At 57.2% G+C, this 16,833-nt stretch overlaps 1 protein-coding gene across 1 annotated transcript; it reads left to right on the top strand.

Moving 5' to 3' along the window:
* Nucleotides 1-816: 816 nt before the first annotated feature.
* LOC122376369 lies at nucleotides 817-6,336 on the top strand. Its single transcript, XM_043356196.1, has one exon. It carries the CDS (start codon nucleotides 1,094-1,096, stop codon nucleotides 6,017-6,019), a length of 4,926 nt encoding a protein of 1,641 aa, XP_043212131.1. The 5' UTR covers nucleotides 817-1,093; the 3' UTR covers nucleotides 6,020-6,336.
* Nucleotides 6,337-16,833: the final 10,497 nt, after the last annotated feature.

The raw sequence follows: 16,833 nt of genomic DNA, 5'->3' as shown, positions 1-16,833 counted from the left end.
TCTACTGTAGCTCTGGCACGGTGACAAAGTTGCAAAAAAGTGACTTGAGGTTGGGTCATTCAAAGTGACCTGATGACCTGACCTTGAAAGGTAGGAGGTTCAAACTTGCACACCATGTGTAAAATTGATAAGGGAATAGTCATACCAAATTTCGCGGCGCGTAGCGCCGCGGTTTTCCCGCTATTCGCGAAAAACCTCAGGGGGGGGGGGCGGATATCCGCCCCCCCCGTCGGTGCGCGGGTTAATAATCATAATAATAATTTTGCGTGGGGTGGCCAGCATTTGTAAAGGATAAGCTGAGGTAGGACCGACGGTAAAGAACTAGGCAGGGCAAGGTTCCTAAATAAAGTCAAGTGGAACAGGACCTCGACGAAGAATACTTAATTGTCATTAATTCAACACTTAGCTGATTGGTATGATAATGACGACGCTATGATAATACATGTTGAAAATATTTAACCCTCGCATGTGTGCGAGTTTGCCAGCTTCTAATGTGTGGGGGGGGGGGGTCGGTTGGACCCCCCCTTGCCGTTTGGCCCCTGATCGAGCTAGAGCTTCGCGGAAAAAACGAGCGTGTTGCCCGTGACGAGAGGAAGCCGATGATACCCAATTTTAAGGTCCTAGGTCATTGGTTGACCTTCCAGGTCAGGTCAATGACCCAAAGTCGGGAAAATCGGGACCTGTTAGAAAGTCGTAAAGTGTGGCTGCTGAGGGGTTTTTCGGGGTGCTGATCACGAATATCGTGTTAGTTTTGATCACAGATGATGTCTTTAAGCATTTAGACCAGGTCGGGTCAGGTCAGGTCAGGTCTGTTATGTGCGGACTTGTGGGTTTGATTCCGGCCACTCTAATCGCCCGAGGCACGGCCGGCCACCGGGGCTGACCGGTCGTCCCCTCCTGAGCCAATACAGTTGACCGACACGAGAGCTAGTGTGTGGACCGGGAGCCGGGGCGAATCGAACATGGCGCGGTCGCAGTGATACGCGAACCGATATGAGACACAGCTCTCTCATTTGACTCGGACTAATGTGATAAATGTGATACGTGTCTTCTTTGCTGCCGAGTGAAGCGTTTCAGTGTTTAACGTGTGGCGATGTCGGACTGCGAGCAGGAGGAGCGAGACGCCAAGCCGCCGGGCGCGGCACCGGCGACTGAGACATCGACAGAGCTGCTGACTCGGCTTCTGGGGCAGCAGCTGGAGCTGGCGGCCAGGCGTGACGAGCAGCTAACGATGCTTCTACAACACATCCAGCAGGGCGCGGCTGCCGGCGCCCGACCAGTCGACGGCAGCGGCGCGCTTGCGGCGGCGGGTGGCGGCAGCGCGCCTACGGCGTCTGGCGGCGGCGGCGCGCCTGCGGCGACTGGCGGCGGGAGCGCACCTGCGGCGGCCGCGGTTACAGAGAGTGTCGCCGCCGCGGCGGCTGTGCCGCCTACAGTCGGTTCCCGGCAACGGATCTGCCTGCCGGCGACTGGGACGCCAGTCCCCAGGCTGCACTCATCAGCGTCACTCATCGAATTCGACACATGGAGAAGAAAATTCGACGGATACTGTCTGCTCACCCGTGTGCGTGAGCTAACAACAGCGGAACAGAAGGCCGCCCTCATCGCCGTATTAGACGACGACTGGACACGGATCGTCGACTTCGGGCTCCAGCTACCCGCGGACGCGGATCTGGACAGCGTCCTCGAGGCCATGCAGAAGTACTTGCGTCGCCAACGCAACGTCATAGTCGACCGCATGGACTTCACAGCCAGACTACAGCAGCCCGGTGAATCCATCGACGAGTATGTGTGCGCCCTGAGAGAGATAGCAGCGTGCTGTGACTTTTGCCAACACTGTGCCGATGATCGATTCCGGGATCATATCGTCGTGGGCACAATCGACAGTGACGCGCGAAGGCGCATGCTAGAGACTGCCGACCTCACATTTGAGAAAGCGCTGGACATATGTCGTGCCTGTGAATGCGCCACCAACAACAATCAGGAGATCACGCAGTCAGGGACGGTCGGACGGATATCTCGCTACCGTCAAGAGAAGAACCGGCGACGTTTCGCCAGTGAAGACTCGATCCAGCTGAGCCGGTGCCGCCGGTGCGGCGCGGCGGAGCACAGCGATGACAGACGCTGTCCTGCTCTGGGCCGCGCTTGCAACAGCTGCGGTGAGCGCGACCACTTCGCGGTCACTTGCCGAGGCCGGGCCAGCGGGCGGCGCACGACGGGGAGCAGTCTGCCGCGAATTCGCCACGACCATGAGCGACCGCGGAGTGACGAGCTCACGCCCCCGCGCGCGGAGCGTGGCCGCAGCCGTGGCCCTGGAACCAGAAGCGCCGACAGCGCCACCTATGGTAATCAGGCTCGAAGGACCAGCGCCACCTCTCGGCGACGCCAGCAGTTCTGGAGCTCTGGCGGCAATCGGGTGGCCGGCATCAGCGGAGACGGAGACCTGGTCAGTGGAAGCGAGGAGGATGAAGAGGCAGACTCAACAGCAGCGTCGCTGTTGAACGTATACGTTTCAGATGTGCGACTGAAGAACAGCAGCGTGAAGCGCTCCCCACGCATAGAACTGGAGACCATGTATCGGGGTCGGCGACCGATTCCAACCACCTGGACCCCTGATACCGGTGCAGAGGTCTCGGTCATATCACGAGACCAAGCCAGGCTTCTGGGCGTCGAGCTGGACGATCTGCGCCCGTCGAAGACGACACTGTGGACCGCTGATGGACGGAAAATGCACTGCATGGGGACATGTAACCTGACGCTGCTTCTTGGAGACGTCAGCCACTCAGCCGAGATATCTGTCATGGAGTCACTTCACACGCCTCTCCTGTCGTGGCACGACTGCGTGAAGCTCGGCATCTTGCCGCCTGGTTTCCCTCGGCAGATCAGACGTCTGGAGAGCCACCACTCGTCTGGAGGACCGGACAGTGAGCCGGCAGGCGCGCGCAGTCGGAGCTCGCCAGCTGCTGCGCCACCCACGCGCGCTGCCAGACCCCGCTCAGCCAGCCCAGCAACCACGAGGCAGCCACCGGCATGGATCAGCAAGATGAAGAGATGCCACACTGGCATACCGCCGGATGAACACCGTCAACAACACTTCGCAGCTCTGAAGGCAGAATTCCCGAAGGTGTTTGACATCGAATCAGGACTACGGGAGATGGTCGGCGAGCCAATGTCCATTGAGCTCACGGATGACGCGACGCCGTACGCTCAGACGAGCGCGCGCAACATCCCATTCAACTGGAGAGACGACGTGCGCCGACAGCTGGACGAACTTCTTCAACATGACGTCATCGAAGCAGTCGAACATCCGACAGAGTGGTGTCACCCACTGTGCCCTGTGGCCAAGACAGACCCTGACGGCAAGTCCGTCGGATGCCGCATCACAGTGGACTTCACGAAACTCAACCGATTCGTGAAGCGGCCAGTGCACCCTGGTCGCACACCACAAGACGCCGTGTCATCGATCGCCACTGGTGCCAGCTTCTTCACGAAACTGGACTGCAAAGCCGGATACCACCAGATGGCGCTGAGGGAACAAGACCGTGATCTCACCTGCTTCATCACGCCGTGGGGCAGGTACAGATACAAGCGCATGCCGATGGGCATCACCCACTCGGGAGACGTTTACAACCGGCGCGGTGACCAAGCGCTGGGGGACATCCCGAATACAGTGAAAGTGGTAGACGACATGCTAGCGTGGGATGACGACTACTCCACCCACCTGCTACACGTCTGGAAGCTGCTGAAGAGGTGTGACGAGTACAACATCACCTTAAACCCAGCGAAGTGTCAATTCGCCATGAAGACAGTCGACTTCTGTGGCTACAGAGTCAGCTCAGATGGGTACACCGTGGATGAAAAGAAGGTGCAAGCTGTGAAGCACTTCCCGCAGCCGAACAACATAACAGACCTAAGAGCCTTCCTAGGCTTGGTAAACCAACTTGGTGCCTTCTCAGATGAGATCGCGTCGGCCGCTGAGCCACTGCGCCAACTGCTGAAACCTCGCAACGCATGGCTGTGGACACCAGCGCACACCGCAGCATTCGAGAAGGTGAAGACGGCACTGGTGTCGCCACCCATTCTCGACTTCTACAATCCCACGCGCAGAACTGTTCTGGAGACTGACGCATCACGTCTCGGAGGCCTGGGATTCGGCCTCAGACAACAAGACGAGAACGGCAACTGGCGACTGATACAGTGCGGCTCTCGATTTCTAACTGATGTCGAGACCCGCTACGCCGTGATTGAACTCGAACTACTGGCCCTCGTGTGGGCATGCTATAAAGCTGACACATACCTCAGGGGTATGCAGACGTTTGAAGTGGTTCTGGACCACCGGCCCCTGATTCCGGTTTTGAACAAGAAAACACTGGCAGAAATCGACAATCCCCGCCTGCGGCGACTGCGCGAAAAGCTCATCGCGTACAACTTCGTCACCAGCTGGAGGCAGGGAAAGCTCCACTCCATCCCCGATGCCCTGTCTCGGGCCCCAGTCGAGCGACCGACGGCGGAGGATGAAGCAGCTGAGCACGACATCAGCGTGAGAGTCCAGTCCGTAGTAAGCAGCCTCACCGCTTCAGACAGTGAAACGGACCCCAGCCCGTTCAAGGACGCCGCTCTAGAGGAAGTAAGAGCTGCATCTACCGGCGACCCAGAGCTGCTTGCACTGAAGCACACGATCATGCACGGCTTCCCGGACCATCGGAGAGAACTGGAGCCGATACTGCAGCCCTACTGGGGCTGTCGTGAGCGACTGACTGTCGACAACGGCCTCATCCTGTGCGGCCAGAGACTGGTGATCCCACAGCAACTCAGACGGGTGACGCTGGAGCGTCTGCATTCCAGCCATCAGGGGATCGAAAGGACCAAGCGGCGAGCAAGACAAGTGGTCTACTGGCCACAGATCGACAAACACATCAGCGACCTCGTTGGAGCCTGTTCCAGATGTCAACGTCACCTGCCGAGCCTGCAGAAGGAACCGCTGATGCTGGAGCCGCTGCCGACACGCGTCTTCCAAGCTGTGTCCGCCGACTACTTCAGCTGGGCCGGGCGGACCTACCTGGTCTATGCCGACAGACTGTCCGGTTGGCCGTCCGTGTACCACGTCAGAGGAGAAGCATCAGCCAGAGCTCTCACCAGATGTCTCCGCAAGATGTTTGCGGCCACAGGTGTGCCACAGACACTGAGAACTGACGGCGGAGGACAGTTCACAGCGCGACATACCCGCGAGTTCTTGAAGAAATGGGGAGTCATTCATCAAATCTCCACGCCACACTTCCCACAGTCGAACGGACATGCAGAAGCCGCCGTCAAGAACGTCAAGCGGCTCATCAAGAAAACGACGCAGCACGGTGATCTCGACACCGACGAGTTCGTCCACGCTCTGCTCGAGCTTCGGAATACGCCGCGCGCGGACGGACGCTCTCCAGCGCAGGTGTTATTTGGCCACCCGCTGAGGTCGGCAGTTCCGGCCCACCACCGCGCGTTTGCGGCGCAGTGGCAAGAGGCTGCGGACACCTGTGATGCCAGAACTCGACAGCAGAGAAGCCAAACCGAAGAGCGATACAACATGACTGCGCGAGCACACCCAACACTCCGAGTGGGACAAAAGGTCATAGTGCAAGACCCTATCACGAAGGTATGGGACCGTACCGGCACCGTGACCGGCGTGGGGAGCAGGCGCGACTTCAACATCAGACTGCCCAGCGGGCGACTCATGTGGCGGAATCGGCGATACCTGCGACCCCAGAGCGTGGCCGCCTCCCAGTCTCCGCCACCGCAGCCCCAATCTCCACCACCGCAGCAGCGCCGGCCGGACGGAGAGGCGACCGCCGGCAGCCCGCGGCCTGCGCCTCCGCTGCCGCCTGTCGACGGCGTCGGAGAGCCCCTAGCACCGCTCACCGACGCACCCGCGGCACCAGCGGACGCACCGGAGCCGCGACGCAGCAACCGGCAGCGCCAGCGCACAAAACATCTATCTGTGAGCTGGGGCACTAAGTCATACCAGACGATACCGTGATACAGCATCGCTTACTGTCCGACATATGTCATCCCACACCCTGCGTGGTGCCGGGAGACATCGTCCTCCGCCTCTGGAAGTTTTTTGTTTTGTTTCTGTTAATGGCGTTATGTGCCTGCTATGTCGTTAGACGTTAATCACTTTGTACCTCTGTGTTTACGTCTTGCGGGGGAGGTGATGGGATAGTTATCTGGGGGGAGGTGTTATGTGCGGACTTGTGGGTTTGATTCCGGCCACTCTAATCGCCCGAGGCACGGCCGGCCACCGGGGCTGACCGGTCGTCCCCTCCTGAGCCAATACAGTTGACCGACACGAGAGCTAGTGTGTGGACCGGGAGCCGGGGCGAATCGAACAAGGTCAACCAGTAGGCGTCGTGACGGGTATTCGTAGTACGTGTCAACCGCCTCTGACAGCTTCGTAACATGTTACGAAGGCACCAAAACTACTTCGTAAATGTTCAAATGGTTGCTAAATTCGAATTCAGCTCCAAAAACTAGCCTAGAAACATGTACAGCTCGAAAAAGTGAACCGAGGTCACCCGAGGTCACCAAAGGTCAATGACCTGACCTGACCTTCAGGCGACCTTGACACCCACTCTAATGCATGGAAGCAACATCAAATCACATGTTTGAACGTTTGAAACCACGAAAAGCTTGCAAACGCGCGGCTAATGCGAGCCGACATACGCAGAATAGCGATTCCGGCCAAACATGGTCTCGGAAAAGAGGTCACAGGTCAAAGGTCATTTGGGTCAGGATCATGAAATTTTCAGGGTAGGTGTAAAATTGATCAATGTGAGGGTACTGTAAGTTTCGTCGCGATCGGCCGCTTTTTACGCGAGTTATTCGCGAAAAAACCATGGGGGGTCCATCCGACCCCCCCCCCCCCTACACATGCGAGGGTTAAAACTAAGTTTCCACGTCCTTCCCAAAGACTATGGACGACTTAATCCGCCTACTTTGGCCTGGAGCGTCCGTGACCTCTCGTGGATTTTCTGGAAGATCTAATAATAATAACGATTATTATTGGACTTAGCGACGCCGCGGCCCTCCCGGCGCGCCCTAATCTCCCCTTCTTCGCGTCCGGAGTCGGAGGCTGCTCTGAAGCGCTAGCGATGAGTGGAGCTGGGAGGAGCTTCACGGAAGCCCTGTGTGTCGATACGACACAGCGGGAGGCTGCAGACGAGATGGTAGAGTGCTAAACCCGACAGCTAAGAGGGGATTCAAACTGGGGCTGAGCGGAGAGCGAGCAGTGCAGCTGTTGATCGATTCACCTGATTTCTGAGTGCGAATTGGTGCTTTGTGGGTGTGTTGGCTGTGATTCAGGCTGATTTGATTTGGCCAGGTTTTGTTGTGATGGTCTCTGTCACCGCGGTTGCTCCCTGGACTTTGGGCACTCCGCGGTTCGCAGTGTTGGCTGCAGACTGGTGTTGCCAGACACAGCCGGATTGCTTGTTTGCTTTGTCCAACGTCACCCGTGCAGGTCTGTTGCAGTGCGGTCATCTGCCCCCGTGATCCCTGTCGCCCCGGGATGGCCCCTAGCCGGCCGAGGGACCATTGGGGACCACCGAGGGACCGCCGAACCCGTCGGCAGCGACGACCGACGGTCATCGATCCCGGCTTTGTCGTTAGCTGGGCCGATGGCGGTGCGGTGCGGCGCGTTGGCACGGCAACTGTCGCTGGCAGACAGTGGTCCGCCGCGCCGGCGAGGGGCGCCGCCGAGCCGATCGCCCACTGGCGCCGACACCCGGCCCGCCCGGCACAGGACTGCTGCCGACAGCCGGGCGGGCGCCGCCCCCGCCCCCGCCCACAGGGCGCCGCCCACAGCCCTGGCCGCGCCGCCCCCGCCCCCGCCCACAGCCCTGGCCGCGCCGCCCCCGTCAGGTCTTATCAACCCCAGTCGACGTGACGGTCAAAGTGCCTCCCACCGACCTCTGCTGGACCCGTTCCACCCTTTCAAACTGACAGCGCGCCCCGTCTCCAAGTGGTCCAGTCCCATCCGCAGCTGCAGCTCAGCCTCATCCTCCCTCTCCTCCCCTGCACCGACGGCTGCCGTCCGGGGGTAGCGCGCCCTCCTCTGACCCTTCCCCTCCCCTCGACAGCGGCCGTTGCCGCCGCCAGTGCCAAAACCGGCTTCTGCTAGCCTGGCCGGGCAGACTTTCCTCCACCCTCGGCGGCGCGCGGCGCCCTGGCGGGCAGCTCGGTAGCCGAGCAGTCTGTTTTCATTTCAAACACCGGCCCGCCAACTCGTCAATGTGCCCCGCCTGCCGCTACGGAGAGCGAAGACACACGCCCTTTCGACGGCACCGAGAAATCCACCCCGGTAGTTGGACGAAGCTCTCAATTCGAGCGTCGAACTGACGGCGGACGGTCGCCTCTGAGGTGGCGGAAGCGGGCACGCAGTTAATTCCACCTCGGAAAACGGCCGCGGCCCGGCTCCAATCTGAGAGAGCCTCGGCGAACGCTGAGAGCTGGCACGGCGCCGCTGGGAGAGACAGGCCGAGGGTCGGCGCACGGAAGGGTGAGGGCGCAGACGAACGAAGAAGGCACGGCTCTCACGTATAGGAAAGGGAGGGTTGACGCTTGACAGTATTCGCTGCGGGTAACAGGCTTGCAAATTAAATATAGCTCAACAGGTGCATGTGCAAGAGGCGAAACAACTGTTAGGATGAAGAGACAAAGGAAAAGAGGCATGACAAATACAGGGTGTCCTGCAGAACTGGCTACGCGCGCAGAGAATCCGGCTCTCTGGCAGGTCACGGAACGGATGGCGGTCGGCCGGGCGAGCGGGCGGGGCCGGCGGCGGCGCAGTGCAGCCGTTTGTTTATCGGGCCGGCGGGGTAAAATTAGCCGTCGACGGGCCCGAGGAACAGGTCGGCTGGTGGCAGCCGGTGCCCGGCCCCGTTTGTTTATGTGCCGCCGACCCGACCCGGCCCCCGGCGAGCTCAGCACACCCGCAGGGATCCGCCGCGGCAGCCGACAGACTTCGCGCCGCGACCCCAAAGGAATCGCGCCCCTGCAGACACTCAAGCCTCTGAGGTGACGACTGAGATTCGTGCGCTTTGCTTGGGCTTCGCCTTCACAGACGAAAATCAATCAAGACCAAGGAGAATTCGATTTGATTTTACATTTTGTTGGGCGGAAGAATCAAAGCGAGAATTTGTGTTGTTGCTGACAGCAGTTAGGTTAGACAAAAAGCCTTTTGATGCTTTTGGAGCGTCCATGGGCTGCGGGTTCGCTCCTCACCTGTCCTCTGAAGTGCGGTTTCCAGGCGGATATCACGCTCGGCCGTGGTGACCAGATCCGGCTCCCGTTTGTCCAGTCACGCACTACAGTGGTCGGCCTGTCAGAATCCCACCTCACCTCACCCTCTCAACCACCTCCCACCGCCCAAACACCGTCTACTGACCAGGCCTTGCGAAACACCGAACCGGGCCCTCCGAGACTCACCGACCGGCGACCGGGCCAGCCACCATAACCCACAGCGTCAATACCGCGGCGCCGGTCCGGAGCGGAAAGTTCGGGCGTTCGGTCAGCTCCCCGTTTCCACGTCTCGGTTCAAGAGGCTCTCTCCGCGCTGTTGAGTGCCGAAAGCTGGCGTCGCCCGTCCGGATACGGGTGGGCAGACCGGTCAATCGTACCTGGGGTCATTCCGGGAAACGGTCGTTCGCAGCACGCCAGCCAGGCGCCGAGAGCAGAGGCCGAAGGCAAAGGTGGCGCCGGAGAGGCGGACAGAGAGAAAACCAAAATAATCCAAATAAAACCGACTTGTGCTCTTGAAGTATATAATATCAAATAGTAAGGTTCTGCATCTGGTGGGAAGCTTGTCTCGCGAGCAATTTTTTCCTTCAAATGACATTTATGTCAACCGACGTTCCTAGAAAATCGCCATCTCGGTGGCTGCTGTGACGCCGCCTCTGCTGATATGGTCTCCGCTTTTTGTGCCGCAGGCAAGACGCCGTGGGTTGCTGTCGTCCAAGCCGCTTTGATGCAATCTTGGATGGTCTCTAAATTCCCACTGGAGCACTGGATTGATCCGATCCTTTGAGCAGCTCGCAGGAGCTCTGAGCTGATGCTAAGGCTGGGGGGATCCAGAGCGTCGTAAGCCTCGTCGCAGCTGCGACGTGTCGCAAGTTGTGTAGTAAGTCGTTTTTGGAGGGATCAATTGATGAGTAGCGTTACTTAAGAAGTAAAGTCTATCGCAAAGTGCCTGATTTACGACACAACTTACGAATTTGAAATAGCAGTCGTAAGTTGTGTCGCAAGTTGATATGGCCTTGAGGGAGAGGTCACAGGTCACAGGTCATTGGGGTCATGGTCACGAAATTTGCATGGTACGTGGAAAATTGTTGAAACTTGAGATCCTGAAAATTTCGTTGCAATCCGTTGCCGCTAACGCGAGTTATAAAGCAAGAACCAACGGTTCGTCTATGAGGCCTCAATCCGCGCCAGCGAGAGTGTTGAACATGGTGCATAATATGTTATATTCACATTTATTGGGGTATTCAGGGTTATGAAGTAGCCTAATACCATTCCAGCAACTACTGGCGAATCCAGAAAGGCGGTCTTGGACGTTGCGAGGGGCATCCCCCAAAAGATTCTCCAAATTCTAAAAACGATGTGTCCCAGATGACCCCATGACCTCGAATTGATCTCTGTGATGACCCCAAGTTGACCTCTGTGACCTGACGTGTCCCAGATGACCTCCAATTGAGCTTTGTGATGACCCCAAGTTGACCTCTGTAACCTGACGTGTCCCAGATGACCTCCGTGACCTCCAATAGAGCTCTGTGATGACCCCAAGTTGACCACTGTGACCTAACGTGTCCCTTGATGGCCCCAATGACCTCCAATAGAGCTCTGTGATGACCCCAAGTTGACCTCTGTTACCTGAAGTGTCCCAGATGACCTCCGTGACTTCCAATTGAGCTCTCTGATGACTCCAAGCTGACCTCTGTGACCTGATGTGTCCCAGATGACCTCCAATTGAGCTCTGTGATGACCCCAAGTTGACCTCTGTAGCCTGAAGTGTCCCAGATGACCTGCGTGATCTCCAATAGAGCTCTGTGGTGACCCCAAGTTGACCTCTGTGACCTGACGTGTCCCAGATGACCTCCAATTGAGCTCTGTGATGACCCCAAGTTGACCTCTGTAACCTGACGTGTCCCAGATGACCTCCGTGACCTCCAATTGAGCTCTGTGATGACCTCAAGTTGACCTCTGTGACCTGACGTGTCCCATATGACCTCTGTAACCTCTAAGTGACCCCTCTGACGACTCCAAGCTGACCTATCTGACCTGATGTGCCCCAGATAACCGCCATGACCTTCAATTGAGCTCTGTGATGACCCCAAGTTGACCTCTGTGACTTGACGTGTCCCAGATGACCTCCGTGACCTCCAATTGAGCTCTTTGATGACCTCAAGCTGACCTCTGTGACCTGGCGTGTCCCAGATGACCCCCAGTTGAGCTCTGTGATGACCCCGAGTTGACCTCTGTAACCCATGACGTGCCCCCAAGTTGCCTTCTGTGACCTGACGTGTCTCAGATTACTTCCGTGGTCTCCAATTGAGCTCTGTGATGACCCCAAGTTGACCTCCGTGACCTGAAGTGTCCCAGATGACCTCTGTAACTTCCAATTGTGACCTCAATCTCCAACTCTACTAACTCTCTGTGACCTCATACTCTCTTAACTCATTTCTTCTAAAGCATCGCTTCTAGATGCCCTATAGCGCCACGAATCTCCTGTCATCGATCCCAAAATTCATCGCAACTCACGTGAGCGTTAGCAACCACAAGTCACCCAGTTGAGACAAAGCTTCAGAATCAGAGAACATGCTTGAACTGGCTGTCTCATAAGCTCGCAAACCAGAAGGGCGAATGTTCCTTTATGCTTGATAGAGTTTTCGACCTTACTGACGCTTACTACGGGATCAGCTGATCGTGTAGCCTTTTAAATTCTCGAGTAAAGCGGGTATTTAAACCTTGTCGCAGCTACGTTCTGTCGTATCCTCCGACAAACCCCTCTTTCCTCAACATCCCTCCTTTTTCGCTACGACACAACTTGCGACGGGACATGTGTCGTAACTTGCGACGTGTCGTAGATGGACTTGCGACGCCCTGGATCCCCCCGGCCTAAATATGTCAGCGATCGATGACAGAGATCATTACAAGCAATCGAATCAATGCATGTCACATGTGTTAGCATTTATAGGGAATATAATGGGAAGCTACATAAAAGTTAAATAATGAAACTGCATAATGCAGATCGATCGACATTCAACAGTCATGTTTCGACACCAACTTTCCTTCCTATGAAAAGGGTAAAAAGCACAAGAACTTTCGCCTGCATCTCAGCAAGGTCAGTTTAGCCAAACTTAGTTTTACTTTGCGTCGACTGTTCATTTTCCCAGATAGAAAATATACGTACTGAGTCACCACTCAAACTTTTACTCAGATTAGAAGAGGGATGACCAACGACCGTTCGCAAAGAACCAAAGTTTTTAACTGGTAAACACGCTAAAAAAAAAACACAGAGTGAACTCTGGATTTGACTCAGTCGGAGCTTCAGTCTGCCCTGCCAGGCCGGGCCCAGCTCGGCGTCGGGCTCACTAAAGTCGGAGCCGGCGGTGTGGCGGCTCCACTGCTATTAATAGCTCTCGAGCCGTATTCCCTGGTGGGAATATCAATGCCCGCGGGGCCAAGACAGAGGTGCTGGGGTGCCGATGTGACGTGTTCCACCACGCGCGAGAGACCCAGCCCAGCCCCACTTCCAGTTTCGATTTCGACACCACCAAAACTTCTCGCGACAGGATGCATCATACTAATAGCAAACACTCTCATGAATACTGCATGGCTGCAGGTTTCTTTATTAGGTCCCGGCAGCGGCAGAACCCTTGTCTTTACCGGGTACGGCCGCCTCGGAGGCGGAGCGGTGACTAATGCCACCGAGACCCGCCTCTCAGCCGCCCCATTTCAGTCGGGTGCAGCGTCGTTCATCTGGGCGCCAGGCCCGTTCCGGCCCTGTCCCACAACAGTGACGTATGCTCGAGTTAACTTTGGTCACGTCCCAACTGGTGGACGCCGCCCGACGGGGCCCAGTCACGTCCCGGCGACGCCCACTCGTCGAGTGCACGTCCACGGCACGTCTGGGGAACGTCCAGGGTACGTCTGGGGACGTTCACCGCACGTCCGAGGGACGTCCACGGAGCGCATGGGGAACGTCCAAAACGCCCCAAGCCACGTCCAGCATATGTGCATTGTGCATTGTGGATGCTACTCAAAGCCAAGTCCATAACAGTCCTGAGGACGTCCAGGGAACGTCTAGCGCACGTCCTGAGAGGACTAATGGGAAGTCCAGGGAATGTGCATAAAGCGCTGAGCGCACGTCTAAGAATGTTAGGGGAGATGCGAGTTAACATCACACAATACCGGTGTACAACGTGCTCTTTGGAAAACAAGAATCAGGTAACCTTTTCCAAAAGTCATCCTTCCTAATCTTATGCATTCCAATCCAATTTCAGTTTCCCAAAACGTTCGTCACTTTAACAAATCCCTCCACAAGTCCAGCCAATTTCGACCTCGACAGTTTCAAACAATTTAATAAAGATATAAAATTATGAAACGAGTTCACGGAAAACAAGACCCAGCCAGCTGCCTCAGTGCTCCTGAATACAATTGTAAATGGATGGTGTTGCAGTGCATTGCAATGCAGTTCATGCAGTTTATTTATTGCAAACGGCATAGATCAGGACATATTGATCTCGAGTTGCATATAACTATCACAGCCATCGGCGTTGTATGCCACCGCCACCACCGCCACCGCCGTATAACAGCTGGCATCGCCACCACCGGCCAGCCAAGCACAATCACAAAAACTAGCGTACAAGGAAGCGCACGCGCTGTTGCGTGCCACCGTTTCAGTCGGCTTCGTGCCACAAATTGCACGCAGTGCTCGGCGAACAAAAGAATTGGCGTAGAAGACGTGTCAGAGACCACTGATGCCGGGGGCTGCCGCCGGTGCGGGGTAACATTCAGGTGACAGTCACCCCGGGCGGTGACCCGACGGGCCGACATACTGACGGCCTGGGCGTATCAGCGGTCACAGGCAAAGGATGTGACGTGAAACGACCGGAAATCATAGCCGCGCCACAGGCAGAGGCGGTATGGGTGTTGTCGAGGGAGGGCGGAGCGGGGTGTTGTCAGGTGCGGTACGAGAGATAATTAGTCTGAGAGATATCTACATTAGTGTCGGTGAATGCGTCATGGCTGTTCTAGTGGCAGTTCAGTGACAGCTCTGGGTAAAATGCACTGACAGCGGAATGTGACAGCGCGGGTCCGTGTCATAGGTCTCGGCGCTCTCGCGGAGGCACCGAATCCCCCTAATCCAAGAGTGACTCATGTGTTGTGAAGCGTTCGAGTGGCGGCCCAGAGGCGCGCTCAGCTGAGCGTTGTCAGGGTGACATGCGTGTTTTATCAGTGGCGATACCAGAGCAGTAAACGAGCGCTGCCAGCCACAAGCAGACGCCCAAGGTCAAACACAAACGCCGGCCGTCGTGCCATGTCGCTCTTTGTGTCGAACGTGTCATCGCGCCGGCTTCAACGGGGTCGACGGGTTCGGGTGTCGGCCTCTGGACGTTGTGAGGCTGCTTGGAACGTCGAGCGGCGGTCGGACGGACCGGGCCGGGCTTCCCCGGGGGCTGCCTGGAGCGGAGAGCCGAGCAGAGCGCGATAAGCGACCGTCTCGCCACCGTGAGTCATACCCCGGGCCCGGCGCCAGGCAGTCCCAGGCTGGGTCGGGCGACCGTCCACGGAAAGGTCACGGTCCGAGTAGATAGAAACAAGAAACGCTGGAGTGGAGATGACCTCAACCGAAGCGAGAAAGGAGGGGAAGCGAAGCATTGCGAAAGACCTATAAGATTATCCATATCCCATGCGAAAGATACGAATAGTCAACAGCCATTGTTCTGTCACGAAGCTCGCATCAAAAACAGGTAGCTCCTTACGTAATACACAACCCCAATCGTCCACTCCTCCCGGACAAAGCAGATCACCCCAGGATCTAGACACTAATGACGTCATGCTGGCGCTCATGACGTCACGCCCCTGAGGGGACCGCCGTCTGGAGCGGGTGTAATAACCAGCTCTTGGACTCGGCCGGGGCCTCCGCGCTGCAGCGTCGCTGCCGGCGGCCTCACGAGAGCCGAGAGCGGGTCGGTGGGCGCCACAGCCGGCCGTTAACCGTGATAGCGGGCCAGGGCTCACGGCAGGCGAGGACGCCGAGAGGTTAGACGGGCGCCGGACGCCCCGTCAAGGTCGTGCAGTTGTGGGCGGAGGACGCCGGACTGGCGGCAGGCGCCCCGCGGAACGGGTGGAATGGGTGGACCATGGGTGGATTGCGAATTGCGACTGGACTTCGGATAGTTCCTCTATAAAGCCCGTTTTTAGAAGAGCTGGAAAATCAGATAGCATTTGAGTCTTGAGATCAAGAACAAGGAGCGATTGGCCGCAAAATGATCGCACACCAGCACTGAAAGAGCTGCACTATCCCTGTATTCACCGGCCACGATGCTCAGACCAGAAGCGTCTGGTCTGGCCTGGGCATTTACGCTAGACTTAGACCTGGCGCGCTGTCCCTGGCCTGGACCACTGGCGCGGTCCTGGACCACTAGCGCTCGGTCCTGGAACACTGGCGCACGGTCCTGGACCACTGGCGCACGGTCTTGGACCACTGGCGCACCTCAGCCGTAGCGCCACTCTGCCGGAAATCCCTCTGTGGCGGCACTTACCGGCGCCGGGTCGCGGTCAGCGCGGGTCAAAACGATTACCGACCGACACGCAACGGAGCCGCCGTGCGAGTGGGCGGCAGTGTCCTCGACTGATGGCGGAGGCCGGACGCGACGATCATGAGGCCGGTGGGACTAACGGTGGGACTGTGTGGGATAAGTGGTGAGACTTTGTGGGATTGTGTGGGACACTGACTGACAGAGAGACTGACTGAGATTGACAAGTCCCACCTAGTTAGTATTGCGCCTCCGTACGATCACGTAAGTAACTTGTGTTGCTTGTTTATGATCACAGCTTAGCTTCACCATCATCTGCGCGTACCGATCTTCCTTCTGACCCAGGACTGTCCCTCTCTCTCCCTCTGTCTCTCGTACTCTGTTCTGTCCTCCCGTAGCCGTGGACTCCGCGCCTGTCGCAGCATTCGCAAGACATCAATACGATAATCTGCTCCGAAGGATCGGAGCCGAACCTCTCTGCCGTGCGTCTCCTTGATCCCTCTCAGACCGGGATCGCCGACGCGTGAGCTCTGTCGTCGTCGCTAAGGATCTCTCTCTCTCTCTCTCTCTCTCTCTCTCTCTCTCTCTCTCTCTCTCTCTCTCTCTCCTCTCTCTCTCTCTCTCTCTCTCTCCTCTCTCTCTCTCTCTCTCTCTCTCTCCTCTCTCTCTCTCTCTCTCCTCTCTCTCTCTCTCTCTCTCTCTCTCTCTCTCTCTCTCTCTCTCTCTCTCTCTCTCTCTCTCCTCTCTCTCTCTCCTCCTCCTCTCTCTCTCTCTCTCTCCTTCGTTTTAGCTTCTTTCTTTCTGTTGTCATTTTGCATTTATCTACTCTTCCTCTCTATTGTTCTGCTTCTCCATCCCTTCCCCTTTCCCTCCATCTCTGACTCCGAGACGATCCCTCGAGGAAGACCCAGCCAAACCGACCCTTCGACCAAACCGACCGGTACGTAATCAAACGGATTGGGATCGTGTATTTTCATGTGGCGGAGGCAGGCCCAACCGCACTCGTGTGGGCGTGCTGGTCCGAAGCGTCCAA

The sequence above is a fragment of the Amphibalanus amphitrite genome, unplaced genomic scaffold, assembly GCF_019059575.1.
Source record: "Amphibalanus amphitrite isolate SeventyFive unplaced genomic scaffold, NRLGWU_Aamphi_draft 002116F_arrow, whole genome shotgun sequence".
Taxonomy (NCBI): Eukaryota; Metazoa; Arthropoda; class Thecostraca; order Balanomorpha; family Balanidae; genus Amphibalanus; species Amphibalanus amphitrite.
This window is presented reverse-complemented; position numbering and strand designations above follow the sequence as displayed.

What these genes read in the sequence shown, in the direction of transcription:
- LOC122376369 (XM_043356196.1), top strand. Translation starts at nt 1,094, where the DNA reads ATGTCGGACTGCGAGCAGGAGGAGCGAGACGCCAAGCCGCCGGGCGCG.